Below are 15,840 nucleotides of genomic sequence, written 5' to 3'. Positions count from 1 at the left end.
AAGCTGGGGGTGGCAGATTGCTGCCAGTGAGCTAGAGGAATGGCAGTAGTAAGTGGCTTCACATTTTCACAGTTTTTATTTTGCATCTCTGAGTGAAAAAAAAAACAAACATAAACAAATAAAAACTAAACACATTCTGACGATATGAACCATGTAAGTTATTATTAGTGTCATCCACACTATGGTTATGATCGACTTCTCTCATCAGCTGATTGAAGTAGTAGAACAGTGTTCAAGGTCAAGTAGGATCCTGCTCCTTAGACATTTTGTTATCTCTGCCGGGTGGCAGCATGGAGGAGATCATGTGTTTGTATTTGTGTTTGTGTTTGTGTGTGTATGTGTGTGTATGTGTGCGTATGTGTGTGTGTGTGTGTGTGTGTGTCTTGTGGTTGCTTTGATTCAAAACCACTGAAAAACATTATCACTATTTCCGCTCTCCCTTCATTTACTGTCCTATTGTAGCCAGTCTACAGTCTGGAAAAAAGGAGATAGCCCTGGCGGAGATCTTCACTCTAAGTGAGTGCACTCCTCTGGTTCTCAAATTAAATATGCTCTATCTATGCTATATCTCATCCTCTTTCTTGCAGTAAATGTTAAAATAGTTTAAAATGTCATTGTAGTGCATCCGTAATTTACTTATTTGTTTGAGACTGAATAGACGGTATAATTGTGCGGTGTTACAATGAGGATGCTGTTTGACTCAGTGGGCATGCTGAGGTGCTTGGCTGACACAGACCAAGATGACTCTTGAATAAAGAGGGACAGTACAGTGAATCAGCACTCACCAAATGTGGGAAAGTTCTGGTATTGGAAGCTTCGACTTTGTGAAGAAATTCTTTGCAACGGTTCCTAGAAAAAGTGAAGAGTAATGCAGCAGTAGAATAACACAGCATACCTGAATTGTAATTTGCAACACATCTACTGTTTTCAGCATCAGTGCATGAATCACCGCATAAGGTCCTGTCTGCCAGTGTAAGATTAATGGAAGGCATTCATACCGAGGATGAGAGCCCCCAGGTCGGGCTGCAGGGTCTTAAACTGGTTTGTGTAGTATTCCTGCTGTTCCTCTGTGATCCTCCAGGGGTCGTCATCAGAATCATCCACCACGCCCTGCTGATCCAGCCTCTCCATGGAGGGGGCCTGGGAGAATGCACAGAAATATAGGAGGAGAATAGATTACACACACACGTCCCCTATGAACTGAGAGACGTCTGTCCAGAATGAATCTGTGATCAATCATCCACATATACACATATAGAGCCTTTAACAAAGACACAAGAGAGAATTTCACAACAATAAGGCTATGCAAAAAAGTTTTCTGGCTTTACCCGAGGAACAGCAGGGTGCTCCACAGTGGGCTTGGTCCCATAGTTACTGGGTGAGGAGTGCTGCTCCAGCTGAATTATGGGCCTTGAATGTTTGCTTTCATAGACTGAGGGATGGTAAAAAAAACACTGCTTTGGTGAAGGATAATCTTGAGGGCAAAATACAGTGATTTGCAGTCAATTACACAGTGAGAAAATGTGAAACATGAATATTTCAGTGAATGAGCAAGACGAGAAAGATTCGCAGATTAAAGCACCTGGAGAGGGGAAGCAAGAAGACAGAACTCAGAGAACGGCTGACAGGATGGAGGACCCACTGCTGTCAAATAATGTTTTTCATTTAAATTCAATCATAATTTATATGCACAGTCCCTCCAATTCTTGGAGTGTTAGTTCCTTGCAGCATTCACTCACTTCACAGGCAATCAATAGGAAATATGCAATATCAAATAGACCCCCAAACAAATGAAATGTGATGTGATGAAAATGGCCTAAACATGCTGAAATATTTTCACTTTGCTACAAGTAAATTTCATACACATTGAGATTTAAAAATAAAGACAACTGATCTCTCAAAAACAGCTATTAAATGAAAAGTTGGCCTGTATGATGATTCAAAAACTGTTGAGAAGCGAGAGTGACCCAGCTGTATTAGAACAGGTGAAAACAAATAATGGATAAAGCTCTAGCTAAGCTGCTTATCTACCTGGGACTTTCTGAAGATGACCACACCTGAAAAAGTATGTTTGAATAAGTTTCAGGAATTTGAGGACAGGTTTTTGGTGCTGTCAGGAAAGAGAATAGAGATTTGAAAGATCAGCGGTGATGAATGTCACAGCACATAAGGCCATGGCATTCTCACAGCCTTTCTGATCCAGCCTTCCTTATTCCTCTGGCCTGTAGAGTAAAACTGCAAAACAAACCAGATGAGGTATTTGATGTGTGTACTGTCGTTAAGTAACTGGCAGCTGCCTTACCCATTTGTGAGTCCGCCCCATTTCTCTGCATGGTGTAAGGGTAGCTGCGGTAAGCTGATGGCGAGCGAGGTGGTGAGCTGCATGGTGACCGTGGCGGGGACCAAGGCTCCTTTCAGTACAAACACAGTATGCATGTTATTTGGCATACGCAAAAACAGCATGCAGATGACATATTCCAAAAACACATGCAGTCAGTGGCCACTTTATTAGGTTTATCTAAGTAGTGCCTGGTGGAACCCCTTTTTACTCTAGATGTCGGTCCATGATGAGTTGATAGTGCCACTTACTCCATGCATAACTCACATGGCCTCATTGATGCTACAAAAATACTATTCCACCTCATCCCAAAGAGCTCTATTAGGCCAAGATTTGTGGACTGTGCAGGTAAATGTAGTGAACGTAAGTCACTGTCATGTTCCTGGAACAATCTTGAGATGAGCTTAGTGATAAGGTGCTTTATTCGCCTGGAACCATCCATCTGACAAAGACCAGGCTGTGGCTATGAGGAGACACACTTGGTCAGCTTAAACAAAGTCGTGCAATTCTCTTCTGACTTGTTTGTTTTTTGGTCCTTGCACCATTCTTAGTAAACTCTAAATGCTACAGTGCCAAAAAATCTCAAGAGTGCAGCTCTTTCTGAGACACTGGAACTGGCTCGTCTGGTGCCAACTCATCACTGAATGCCCAAATTTGCTTAAACCACAAATTTTGCCCACTCTGTTTAGTCAACCAATAACTGACCCTATCAACCTGGCCTGCTTACCTAATCCTTATTGCATTTTCATGTGACTTGAAGGAATGAGCTGTTTAGACAAATGGAGATGTGTGCTTAATATAGTGGCCTCAGAGTGTATTTTTAGGACAGACTGAGGAATGCAATGTGGCTCTCAACTCTATTCACAACTCAAAACCACTGATCAAATACAGAGTTAATATTTATATTACTAACTTAACAAAAAGACAAAGACTCCAACAACGTGATCTGTTACAGCTAAGAGTGGATAGTTTAAGTTGCAACTCATGAAGCAGCATAACTTAGCCACCTTTTTCTCTACACTGGCTTCCAGATGTCTGAAGGCACTCCGGTCCGCTGGAGTCCAGCTGACAGAAACCGCTGCGGTCCCACACTGTGCTGTCTGACCGTCTATACTCTGAGGGACGGCGGAGTACCTCATATCTGGATCATTCTTCAGTCCAACAAATCTGGGTGGAGGTAGATCTGCAGGGGAGCCCGAGACAGTTTGTGTTAAATACAGAACAGAGACATTAAGATGCTTATTTACTGTTGCTCATTATGCTATCAGTGTCTATGAGTCTGCCTTAATCATGCCAGTCTCCAGTGCTGTTTAATAACAATATCAGTGTGTGTTCAAGGCATTTTGATCTTTTTTTTTTTTTTTTTTTAGTGTGGCAAGGGGATCTTAAGGGCCCTCTAGATGTGCTCAGCAAAAAGAGTAATTAATTTCACTCTAAATTAATTCAGAGAAAATTGTTACAATATTAAAAAAAGAGCTGGAAAATGAGATAATTGTTCTGTCTCAATCACATCACTTCTACTGATTCCTCATGTCAGTGTTAAAGTATGACCAGTCCACGTTAACTAAATGAAAAAGAAAACACAAAATGAAGCAAAACACAAAAATGAACATGAAATTATATAATGAAAAATAACATAAACTGTCCTTATATCATATATATACACTATTATTATTATACTATTATACACACACACACACACACACACACACACACACACACACAAGGATAACATAGAGTGAATGGAAGGGGTGATTCTTCAGTTTCGCTTGATCAGTGGCTTCCTGAATAATAAAATCTGATACCAGCGGAACTGAAGGTATTAAACAGGATAAGCATCTTAACAAATGTTACGTGATAGTAGTGACTTAACCACTGGAAACGAACTACACTGAGTTTAAAACTTTGAAAATACTTGTTGCAGTAATCCACTGAGCTATCATGTGCCAAACTATGTACAAAACAGATTTTCTCATTGGTCGGGGTGTGACTGATTGTGTGCACTTGTAATCAGGGCAAACCCACTTAGCCCTTTCCACGCGACTCCCCCTTTATCCAGATTAGACTAAATCCAGGCATGTTAAGATAATCTCTTGATCCCCTTTTGCTCTCACAAGACGCCTCCGCCCTGAACAGCAGACTTACTGGCCGTTACACTCTCCAGGCGGATGGGCAGACCAGACTGAGCAGCAGCCAGCAGCTTCAGGGCCACGTAGAACTGAGCTGTACCAAAGTAACCCAGCCGCTTGGCTCCGCACACCTCGGTTATCTGAAGGAGAGATAAAGTTCAGAATAATTTCCACGCCAGTCAGAAGGCTGCTTTCCTGTTTTTGGACAGGCTGATTCAGTCACAATTTGGTTTCCAGAGTTTGTAAGTTCAGAACGAGTAAGAGCTCATTGAAATACAGTATTAAGCTTCCTGTTTTCAGGTAAAGCAGTAGATGTTCTAGCAAGGGGCAGACTAGGTATATGCATGATTTTCATATGCTGCATCAAATAATGTGTACAGCTAAATGATGGGCTCAACTAAACCGAACAGGAGATACAGAATGAGGGGGATAAGCAGCACAGTAGGATCTGTTTATCCTGTAGCAGACCTCTTTTGATTAGAGGTACAATGACAGCTTTGGGAGCAGCTTTTGGGAGCAAAGAAGATTACGATTATGAGAGACAATTAAAGAGGACTTCCACAAAATACAGCTGCAGGAAAACCTCCATAGACACACACATGTTCTATATACCTGAGTCTAATGTTTTGAATTGCAAGTTCACTTTCTATCTTTGAAAGTGGATAAAGAGAGTAAAGACCAGCCTCCTCGTGACCCAAAGCACGGGCCGCTGTTTAATACACTGCTAAAACAAAGGAACCCTGGGTAACTCTAATCCCTCTTTGTCACTGAAGCGTTAATGCCAAGAGAAGTAGATCACGATGCAAAAAAAAAAAAAATAAAAAAAAAAATACAGCACAATGAGTACGCAATATTGGAGCAGCAATGTAGATCTGAATGAACTTTCTAAACTTCAGCCATTATAACTCTGCAGCTGCTGCAAGTCTCACTGTAGCCAGGCAACTGAGCTGAATTTTTGAATGTTTATCATGTTTACTATATCTGAGAGAGAGAGTGTGGACCTAAATTTACAGCGGAAAAACACTTTTCATTCACTTTTCAATTATATTGGAAAGCTAATCCCTCAAAACGTAACTATAATAATTAAAACCATTCAATAAGGAACACAATGCCAGTGTCAGCAAAACGTGCTTCCTTCCGCATTATGGCAGCCCTTGCTATGCACAGTAGACACAAATATTGTTATGTAAGTAAACAATATGGCTCCCATTTAAAACTTATGTTCATTTCCAGCAGCATTCCATAGCAAAGAGACAATGTTGTTCAAATCAGCGGCCCTGAGCGGGACTCTTTTTTTGTCTAAAGGTGGCTGGGGCGCCTGCAGGACGACAGACCATCAAATAGAGAAAACATTGCACTCTTCTTGTGGCAACAAAGGATTAAAATGGATTAACACTTTCAATAAACACTCAAGATCCAAGAATTTGAGTCCAGTTCATGCAAAAACAAAGTACTATACAGTGCAGTGGAATATTGCACAAAGCAACATATGCATATGTAAGGAAGGTTTTGTTGTCGCAGGGGTGCGACAGGCTTAGAGGGGAACATTTGCTGGTATGTGCGGAGGAAGAAATGCCAAGAGAGTGATACAGAATGACAGCAGTGCCGTTAATATATCTATTGTCTAATGAGGGTGGGGGGCGGGTGGGAGGGTCATATCGCTTTATGACAAATTATTTCTGCTTGACCTGCATTGTATTCACCCAGCAGCTTTCAGAGAGAAAGGAGAATCCAAACAACTACTGTGCGTTGACAGGCTGAGGAGGCGATACAGCTCGTGTCTACAGTAGGTGAGTGTACTTGAGGTCGCAGGGCAGAGACAGCAGGGGTTATTTCAGGAGTGAATGCCTCGGGTAACCAGACAGGAAAGTCAGATGTATAGCCTGAAGGGGATGGTTATTTTAAGAAGATGGGAAAATGCCAAAAACACCTCTGCATATATCGTCATCACTGGTGTTACATTTCTCAAAGTAATGAATCATATACCCTGTTGACAACATGAAGGAGGAAAATCTAATTTGAATGGTAACCATGGGGTTTTATATACGAAAATTTAATTAGGCTGCTGGTTACGTGGCACATCTGAGCAACACTGCGTATGAGATTCTTTATCTTCTTTTATTTTACTTTGCTTCAGACTAGATGCACAGCAGATGACAGACATCCATATCTTCCCCCTATTATGCATGATAGCTCAAAAACTATGAAATCATACAGAATGACAAATAGGCTAAATTATAACTCCTGTGTGAAACCATACACAGTACTTTGTGTTTAGCAGATTCAGTATCACTTGTGAAAAGATGAAAAAACAAACAAACAAACAAAAAAAACACAAGGAACAGCATGACCCAGGCAACCAAGATCAGTGTGCATTTTGTGTCAATATAGATTTGCTGTTAACACTCTGAGTCACTACCAGACCTGCATCTGACCACTAGATCTCTGTCACTTGTGGGGCCACACCCAGACAGGTTCCTGAGCAACACATCATTACATGCTCCCAAGCTTGTTACTGTGCACTGATGTGGCAGCAGCACAAAAATATATCAATGACTTAAACTTCAGTCTGGAAAATCAGAGACATGTATGTGCCTTTTTTTGCCCTGGCTGACGATGTGGATTTCATGAATCAAGCTTTGAATAGACTGACTGGAAAAGAGATTTTCAAATCTTTCAGCATGAGTTAGTATGGACAAAAATAATTTCCAATCCAGATTCAAAGCAAATGTAGTGATAAAAAACAGCAACAACAAATTTTCATACACTGTAGAGATCTGCAACACAGAGAAGGAGCTGAGTCAACTATTTTGAAAAAGGCTGTTTACAAATTTTGATGGTAAAGTTATATTGATCTGTTGGCAGGGAATCTCAGTCAGTGACAGGATGACTAAAACTCTGTGCTCCAAGCACATGTAATCACCATAGCAATTGATTTCATTGCAGACTAACATGAGGGAAGCTGCGTAAGAGCTTCCTTTTGTCGCAAGACTGTTCACAGAGAGCAGCGACAGCCCGATGGCGAGGAGTGCCACGCTGTAAATACATATTTACCCTAAACACAGGCCAGACGTTTCAACATCACATCTGATATTTCAAATCTAATTCCTAATCTTCATGTCCTTTCACAGGCTCCTGCAGAATTTCATCTGTTGGTGAACAAACAAAATAAAATCAACAAGAGAAAAAAATTTAAACATGACAGTTTGTGTCAACACTCCCGAACAAGCTTTAAAAAAACAACTGAAGCAACACCTAATAGCCCTACACCTGTCAACACATTTTTTAACAGGACAATTAATATGTATATGAACATGGTGTAGGATTACACTTTGTTTGTATATTCAGTGCTTATGAATTCAGTTTATATTACTATACATAAGTCTATATGAATAAGAACATGTATAGTAATATGTTTGCAAGACAGAATATTAGTCATGCTTTTCTGATTTTAATTTCATGTAGATGTTTTGTCTGCAAGTGTCTTATCTGTTGTCATGCTTTTGTGTTTTGTGTGGACCCCAGGACAAATAGCTGATGTTCTGCATCAGCTAATGGGGATTCTAATAAAATCCTAATCCTACTCCCTATATTTTGCCTGTAAGGATATTGGTAAAAATCCCCTTTGACATGTTCATGTGCCACCAAGGAAACAAACCAATTTTCAGTAGCTCTGATAATCTCCCAAAGTGAATCAGTAATAGGTATTAGAGAAGAGTGGTGGATTTATCTGTTGGTCCTAGTGCCTATACAGAAATGGTCAGCACAGAAAGATTCAAGGACAAACAGACTATGACAGAAGTGCTGAGCTCTGTAATGACAATTTGAACTTCACAACTAAATCCTGTCTGTTTTCAAACACCCTCTGAAACCAAATCCTGACTCATTCATCCTACACCGTGAACCAAAAAGTGGCAGAGGCCCAACCAAATCATAACCAAACTGCTAACTCATCATATAACCTGACGGAAACACAATATTTATGACTCTCTGACAGCGTGTGACATAAATGGCCTAAAAGTCAGTGCTGAGTCCAGAAGTGATCCTGCAGGCATCCTGCAGCAGGACCTAGCAGCGCTCAAAAGGCCGGGTGTCAATCACCTCCATGCTATGGCGGGACTCCAGGCCGGATGGGAAGGAAGCAGAGCTCAATGCCAAACTTCCTGACACCACACAGAGACACAATAGGCTGCTATCGCTGGGAGTGGACCCCCTTGTGACAGTGTGTGGCGTGAACGGGGCCACTACCTGCTGTGAAATGTGCTGCTGGAAAATTGCAGTTTTAGCTCTGTGACGGGACAGCATTTGTACTGAAGGCCTCCAACACATTAGCTCTGTGCTGGAACCAGTGGAAAATATTTTAACGCTACAGCTTCAAATGTTTTGCTGCCATCATCCCAGGAAAATAAAAATCACAACATGCAGACAGACAGGGGCTGTTCAGCCATTCAACCCTGGGTGTCTAACAGAAAACAGAGGACTCTCCCTGTTGTCTCGCGTATTGTTGTTTTGGCAGGCTTGAATCAGATTCCCAGACTTGTATGACAGGATTTTGAAGGCTTCAGTGAGTAAATGTGTGGGTGGGACCTTGAGACACAAGGCATTCTGTATATCTGACTTTGGTGGCAGGTAGGCACATCAACAACTTGACACACAACTTGACACTTGAAAAGTGCGCCTGCTCACTGCCTCCTGTCTAGTATTGAAAGTAAATAAGCTCCTCTGAAATAGCGGAGTTGGTTATAAGTTATTTAGTCATTTTAATCAACCTGTTTAATAACGGTTTATGATCCGGACAACTGAGATGGTTTCTCCCTCTTTCTTTCACACACTCACGCCCACACACATCTCTACACTTGGGAGGATATTCCCACTATAGTCATCCCCCTCTCCCTAATTTAAACCCACCCTTCACTGTAATCTAACCATAAAATGAGCCCTTCCTCTGCTAAACCTCAAAAAACGCCAGGAACTGGGGTAAAAGTGGGCTGTACAGTACTTGTGAGGGCTGACAAAGACAGAGGTACAGCTAAGTAGAAGGAGTGCCCGTTACTGTGTGACCGAGGACAGGGGGGTGGAGGGGTGGGCTGTGCGTAAAATCTGTGATACACACACACATGCACACACCTTTCACGCACCACCACAAAGCTAATACACCAAGGAGAAATTATTTATGACTTGGCACATTATCATACGGTGGTGACGGCAGGCTGTTAATTGAAATCCCAGTCAGCCTCCTGCAGATCACAGAGGTTCAGTACAGCCGCAGTTCACACTTGATACATGTGATGTCCAAGCAAGCGCAGATGTGCGATAGGCAGCGATACTCACTTGATGCAAGGATTCAGGAGGCAGCTGAGACGCCTTGAACAGCTCGCCCACTTTGCTGGCCGATAGTTTTCCTGAAGTGTCAGCTTGGCACAGTTTATGGAGACCTGAGTAATATCTCTGTTCATTCTCATTCAGGGGAATGAAACTCCCTCTAGACGCCACACCGGCGGATTCCTGGTCCATTTCTAGGCTGACACCATGGATTTACCGGTGGCACCGCACGACCAAACAAATCCCCGCATCCCCCCTCCTGACCACCACCGTCTCTTGTTAGTCCGATGAGGGATTGGCAAGGGGAGGACACAATCACCACCGACAAGTACGTTCTCTGTGAGGATTGCCTGCTCGGCTCTTCCACTACTGCCTATTATGGCTGATTGTAGCATTTACCACCCTGCGCCTTGTGGGGGCGCTAGAACAGAGCTTTAAGGCGGTGAGTCTTCTCTCTATTGTCCAGTCAAACAGTCACACCTCCCAAAGTTTTTCATCACAAAGGCCCTCACATCTTTTGTCTTTATCGTGTGACTCCACCAACCACCACCTGATAAGATTTGTACTATTAGTTTTATAATTATTTTGTGAATTAGCTGAGGACTGTATATCTCTTACAGAGATTACAGTAAACTGTATAGTCATCATCCTACAACTGTTCAGCACTTACTAATAAACAATGAAATAATAAATTAATAAACAAACAAATAAACAAACAATCAAACAAACAAATAAATCTGTCATGTTACTGGAGAGCCCTTGTAACCCTCCTCAGCAAGTGATCCCCTGCATTAATTTACTATTTTCAGTTAAAAAAAACTAAACTAAACTAAACCAAAAGCTGTGTTTGCATGAGCAGATTTTATTTTATTTCAATTGCACATGATAGAGTCAACACTGGATGACAGCCCATCAAGAGGAGAAGGTTGTGGATGAATGAGTCCCACATAGTTTTTGAGATTTTTTTTTTTCTTTTTTAAGGTCGGAGTATGTCAGAAACCATGAATGTAGTTCATACACTGACTAATAACCTGTTCTTTCTACTTGGTCAAATCCAAATTAGGGCTTCTGGAAGCAAAACACTCCAGGGTTCTAAGCACCAGATGTACCCACAATGCCTCTACTGCCATCCACTGTTGAGGAAAGCATCTGCAGTGGTAAGTCAGACAGTTTCAGGTTTGGCTAAAAGCTGGTTGATGTTTGTATCAGATTTTCCATTGTAGTTTCCTAAACAACCAAATGTCTAATGAGAAAATATTCAACACAATATATTTTTTTTCCACTACAGCCAAGGGCAGCCACACAGTACATTTTTACATACTAAACAAGCATGGCGTACCATTTGTCAGAGGAAATGGCTCAACCGGCCTGTAAATCTCAGCAAAATGTTTTCAGGCTGTATCAGTCCTCATGGGTGTTGCCTGTTTAATGGAAAACAATTATGACTTTTTATGAGAGCACAAGGTCATTTACCAGAAGAGCACAATTTTATGATCCTGGCTGTGATCTGGATTTTAAGTGGATCTATCCAATACATAAAATCAAACTATTTCAGGTCAGCAGGAGAGACGCATAAAAAGCGAACGTGTAGCCCCTGGCCTTGCCTTGAGAAAGTGGGAACCTTTTTCATCAATACTGATATAGGCAGCCCACAAACTGCAGCGGTTAAAAAATTAACCACATTGTGTGTACATTTGTTAAAAAGTACTGATGTGATGGAAGTAAATCATTGAATGATGTCAGCTAAATCTCCCACAGTAAATTGGTTGCCCACACCGCGTTAGCCCAAGATAATGTTCCAAGTAAAACTCTAACAAACATTAACGTAGAGGGCTGTAATACAAAAATTATCCACATTGTGAATATATTTGTTGGGCGGAAGGATGATTAAACATAACATGGTCTAAATGTTAAGATGCACTTTATGACCTGCTCCTTTTGATCACTTTATGACTATGACTTTTAACTTTTAACTTGTAATTTTGTATCAAGTGTAAAGCCCTCATTATGTGATGTATAGGACAAATCACAAGCATGAAATGTTAAAAGCTGAACAACAAATCACCATCCTGTAACCTCTATATTAAATGACGCTTTTTCTCTCTACATTTCGGGGAAAATATAACTGCTGCTATGTGTATATCTTTATTAAATGCTGATATGAGTCTGTATCTGTTCCCCAGCTTGAATAGCTGGTTTGATACTATCTGTGTTTCTGCTTTCTTAAAGCAAAAGATGTTGCTAATCTCCATAAAAGTGCCTGGCACGCCAAACAGTTCTCACATACTGTACACCACTGAGTAAACAACAGCACACCAGGCCAGTGTGTTTTTTCTGCGAGAGGTCTGCCTCTCAAACCTATCTGGCTCCTTAGAGGCTTGAACAAACAAAAGCATTTTCACTGCAGCGCCCACTTTACTGTTTCCATGCTGTGCTGGTCCTCCAGTGAGGGAAAGCTGGCTCTTTGACGATTCTGGGGCCATTTTCAATAGGACAAGTTAGTCCAGGTGTGTCCCAGCTTAACCATTAAACCCAGGTTTCATCACCTGAAGCTGACCTCTTCCGATTCCTGTCGATTGGGACTTTGAGTTGAGTTGCTGTGGTTTCATGTTGTTTCAGTTCTTGTATTAATAAGTGGCGATGTTGGGGAAGACCTTGTTTCTGCTCTGCTTGGCATCTGCCTTGTCAGAACCGCTCTGTTTGAAAGGTAAGTGATCCTTGGTACTTTGTTAAGCCCTTTTCGACACAGGGAAACTTTCTTCCCAATGTTAGTCACTTAAAAATTATACGCTTGTACGCATTTGGCTTTATGTGTTTTATTTGTACTTTAACCAAAGTGTATTTCTGCCACTATACAGTATTTAATCTGACGTTCAACATAGTTTCAGGAAACATGTCGCTTGATGGCTACAGTAAAGCCAATACTGTTAAACTGCATGCTGTTTTTCAACTCCAACTAATGTGAAATGCAGCTGACAGTCTTTTAATCAGAACAAAATGAAATCTGCTACATAACTCCAATCATATCCTCATTAGACTGCCTTCCATTAGAATAAAGATGAGATCCTAAAAAGCATATTTGGAGGTCTACATGGTCGACTCTGCAGCACAGCAAGGCACAGCTGACACTCAAAAGTTAAAACCAATTGGAGACAAATTTTCACTGCAGCAGAAAACAGCTTTGAATACATTCTGATTTGTTCTCCTCACAGTAACTCACGTTTAACAGCTGGAACAGTCTTTGTGTTGAGCGAGCACAATCTAAATGCACACCCTTCGCCAGTTCTCAGTCAATACCGCCTGGACGCTTTCCAGCAGTGCCATACAACTGCATGTTGCCCTTTGTTTGAGATATGTGACACAAATTCATGAAACTTTTCAGGCAATCAGTGATGTCTCATTTTCACAGATACTTCAGATGGCTACAAAGTCCGAATCAGCATCAAAACTGCCTTGGGAGACGAAGCTGTATGTATCTTATCTAAATGTTTATCAAGTTGAAAGAAAAAAAAGATCAAAACAGTACGTCACAAATCATTGTTTACATTTGAAGTCTTAACTATTTTATCCAGATGTAATTGGACATGTCATTTCTTGTTAAAAAAAAAAAAAAGTAGTACGTGTCGAGTATTTCCTAGAATTTGTTTTGAAGTGATGACTGAGTGAGCACGATTACTTATTATGAGGACAAGGTCCAGCTGGTGATCATGCAGCCTTAAAGGTCCTCACCTCAAACAGCATGTAATTACATGATGGTCTATTCTGATGTTACAGTATGAATGGAACGAAAATGAAATGTTCCTGTTTCGAGCAACTCTGGCCTTTGCCATGAGGAGATACTTCAACAGAGAGGATTTCAAGTAAGAAAATGTGTTTAAAAAATAGGCACAATAATACAAAACCCAGTGTATATATTGGTATACTTTTTATATTGGTATAGTTTTCGTATACCAACAGTGTATATATTGGTATACTTTTTACATATACTCATTTTCTTATCTGTGTATTTATTGTTGTAAAATTATTGTAGGATTACTGCACATACTTTTACATAATGCACTTTTAAAAAACAAATTTCTAATGCACATTTTTTTTTTATATTTCTTATTTTCCTTTTCTATTTCTTATAATTTCCCTTGAGCTTATATATATTTTCTTTCAAGAATCTGAGCAACAGCCGCTGACACAGTATCCCCCTCAGGGATCAATAAAGTATTTCTGACTCTGAGTATATTGTCTTTCCTTAACCCTAAGTAAACCAGTGACACTTTGTTAAGATGTTACAATACTGACTTGGTGTTTATTGTGCTGTCGAACTTAACCAGTGTGTCCAGCATCCTTGTGTGTGACGAGACTCCGCGGGTGTCCTTTTGGTTTGTGGTGGTGTCTCCTCAGAACGCCTCACAGCTAATTGATAAGGCAGATGTGGAGAACGCCATAAGGTAATGATGATGATATTTTATGAAATACTCTTTCTGTTTGCCATTGCCTCTTACCACAGGGAGGTCAGACCGCAGTGTCAGCTTCAGAGCAGCAGCTTTTGAGGCTGGCAGGGTGTCAGCACCTTGCTCAAGGGCATTTCAGCAGCGCAGATGGGTTTTCTCTGAAGGGCCGGCTTCCCACTCTCTGTGCAACCCTGCTGCCCACATGCCGACATCCAACCTTTCAGCTGCCAAATATAATAAATCCTTGTTAATTCTGAAATTATGAGCTACATTATTGGTACTCAGAGCTATCGTAGTGATAAAAGTCATTACTTATCAACGCTTCATTAGCACTGCAGTGAGAACTACTTACTTCAGATCGTAGAATGATCTGATCTGATGTGTATGTGTACAAGTTACAAACTACTCCTCCTTTAGGGATGGTGCCACAAAGCATCAGTGACACTCATGCATCATATACAGCAACAACATGGGACTTCTGCGGTGGCTGTATGTAAGATATGGTATCAGCATTAAATCTTGGAGTACTTATTGTACTTTGGCACATCAGATTGCGGATGATGAAGATAATGTACACTATTTCCATGTATTTTTTTATTCGTTTATTCACTTATTTATTTTTTACATCAGAACATCGTATATTATTGACACATGTTTTCTCACTTTTCCTCATCACCTGCCACCATATCCACCCAGACAGCCAGAGATATGAATAAAGAAGACACAGACTGGATGATTGCCCTTCATCTCTTTTCCGTTTTTGATATCCTCTGGCAGCTCCTTTAAAGGAAAAGAAAATACACTTACTGCAACCTAACAAAAAGTCATTACACATGTTACAAAGGATATGCATAGGTTTAGAAAAAGAAAACCAACTGAGAGATGTGTACAAATACTTGGATAAATTATGGCATTTCATATGGTTGATGAATAGGAAACAACAGCTAAAAAAAAAAAAAGTTTCATCCTGTCAGTTATCAGGAAGGGTAAGAATTTTATTTATTTATAAAAACTCAATGCACTAATTCTCAAAATGCCAACAGTATGGCCAACAATCCATTGTAAAAACTATTACTGTGTAGTTCTGCTGACTGGATGTAAATCAGCTCTTGAGGCCCTTGCACAATAAAGTGCACACTGAATCTCAAGCTGTTATCTGTCCAACAGAATGTCCAGGCATCGCATCAACAGCGCCTTTCTGCTGACAGATAGCACCCTGGAGTTTATCGGCATCCCTCCCACCTACGCGGCACCAGTCAACCCTGCCACCCCTCCATGGCTCATTGTGTTCGGGGTGGTCATGGGTGCTGTCTGCGCTGGCATTATCGGTCTGCTTGTGTCTACTGTGCTGCAAAAGAGACGGTATGCGAGTGATTTTAGCTGCAGTACATCAATTCATTTTGTAAATACATGAGATGACTAAATCCTGGTCATTCTGAATTATTTTATAGCAAAAAGAAGGGACTCACAGAAGATGAGAATGATGAAGAGGAGGCACAGGACAAAGCGGTGGAGAATGGCATCGCATGTGAGGACCTGGATGGTGTTTATAACAGAGCATTCCCAGATGATGAGCGGCTTACAAAAATGTAAAAAAAAAAAAAAA

General features: G+C 40.9%; 2 protein-coding genes across 5 annotated transcripts in view; one reads left to right on the top strand and one right to left on the bottom strand.

The window, feature by feature from the left end:
• Nucleotides 1-10,150, bottom strand: part of reps2 (RALBP1 associated Eps domain containing 2) — a 23,065-nt gene extending 12,915 nt beyond the window's left edge. Inside the window, exons 1-7 of the mRNA XM_030050415.1 lie at nt 9,799-10,150; nt 4,484-4,607; nt 3,346-3,521; nt 2,303-2,411; nt 1,329-1,432; nt 999-1,140; nt 786-849 (exon numbers count right to left, since the gene is read on the bottom strand). Of these exons, the coding sequence (XP_029906275.1) occupies nt 786-849; nt 999-1,140; nt 1,329-1,432; nt 2,303-2,411; nt 3,346-3,521; nt 4,484-4,607; nt 9,799-9,981 (902 nt within the window). The 5' untranslated portion in view covers nt 9,982-10,150. The remainder of the gene's footprint in view (nt 1-785; nt 850-998; nt 1,141-1,328; nt 1,433-2,302; nt 2,412-3,345; nt 3,522-4,483; nt 4,608-9,798) is intronic.
• cltrn (collectrin, amino acid transport regulator) lies at nt 10,068-15,840 on the top strand. Of its 4 annotated transcripts, none has more exons than XM_030050416.1 (8): nt 10,068-10,117; nt 10,853-10,946; nt 12,409-12,496; nt 13,199-13,257; nt 13,564-13,649; nt 14,115-14,231; nt 15,402-15,596; nt 15,686-15,840. In XM_030050416.1, exons 3-8 carry the CDS (start codon nt 12,430-12,432, stop codon nt 15,825-15,827), a joined length of 666 nt encoding a protein of 221 aa, XP_029906276.1. In that variant the 5' UTR covers nt 10,068-10,117; nt 10,853-10,946; nt 12,409-12,429; the 3' UTR covers nt 15,828-15,840. The 4 variants fall into 4 exon arrangements, with proteins under 4 accessions (XP_029906276.1, XP_029906280.1, XP_029906277.1 ...); XM_030050417.1 differs by lacking the exon at nt 10,068-10,117 and adding an exon at nt 10,220-10,231; XM_030050420.1 differs by lacking the exon at nt 12,409-12,496 and having other exon boundaries at nt 10,096-10,231.

This window comes from Myripristis murdjan, chromosome 4 (genome assembly GCF_902150065.1).
Source record: "Myripristis murdjan chromosome 4, fMyrMur1.1, whole genome shotgun sequence".
Classification (NCBI taxonomy): domain Eukaryota; kingdom Metazoa; phylum Chordata; class Actinopteri; order Holocentriformes; family Holocentridae; genus Myripristis; species Myripristis murdjan.
Note: the sequence above shows the minus strand (reverse complement) of the source record. Positions and strands in the feature narration are given on the sequence as shown.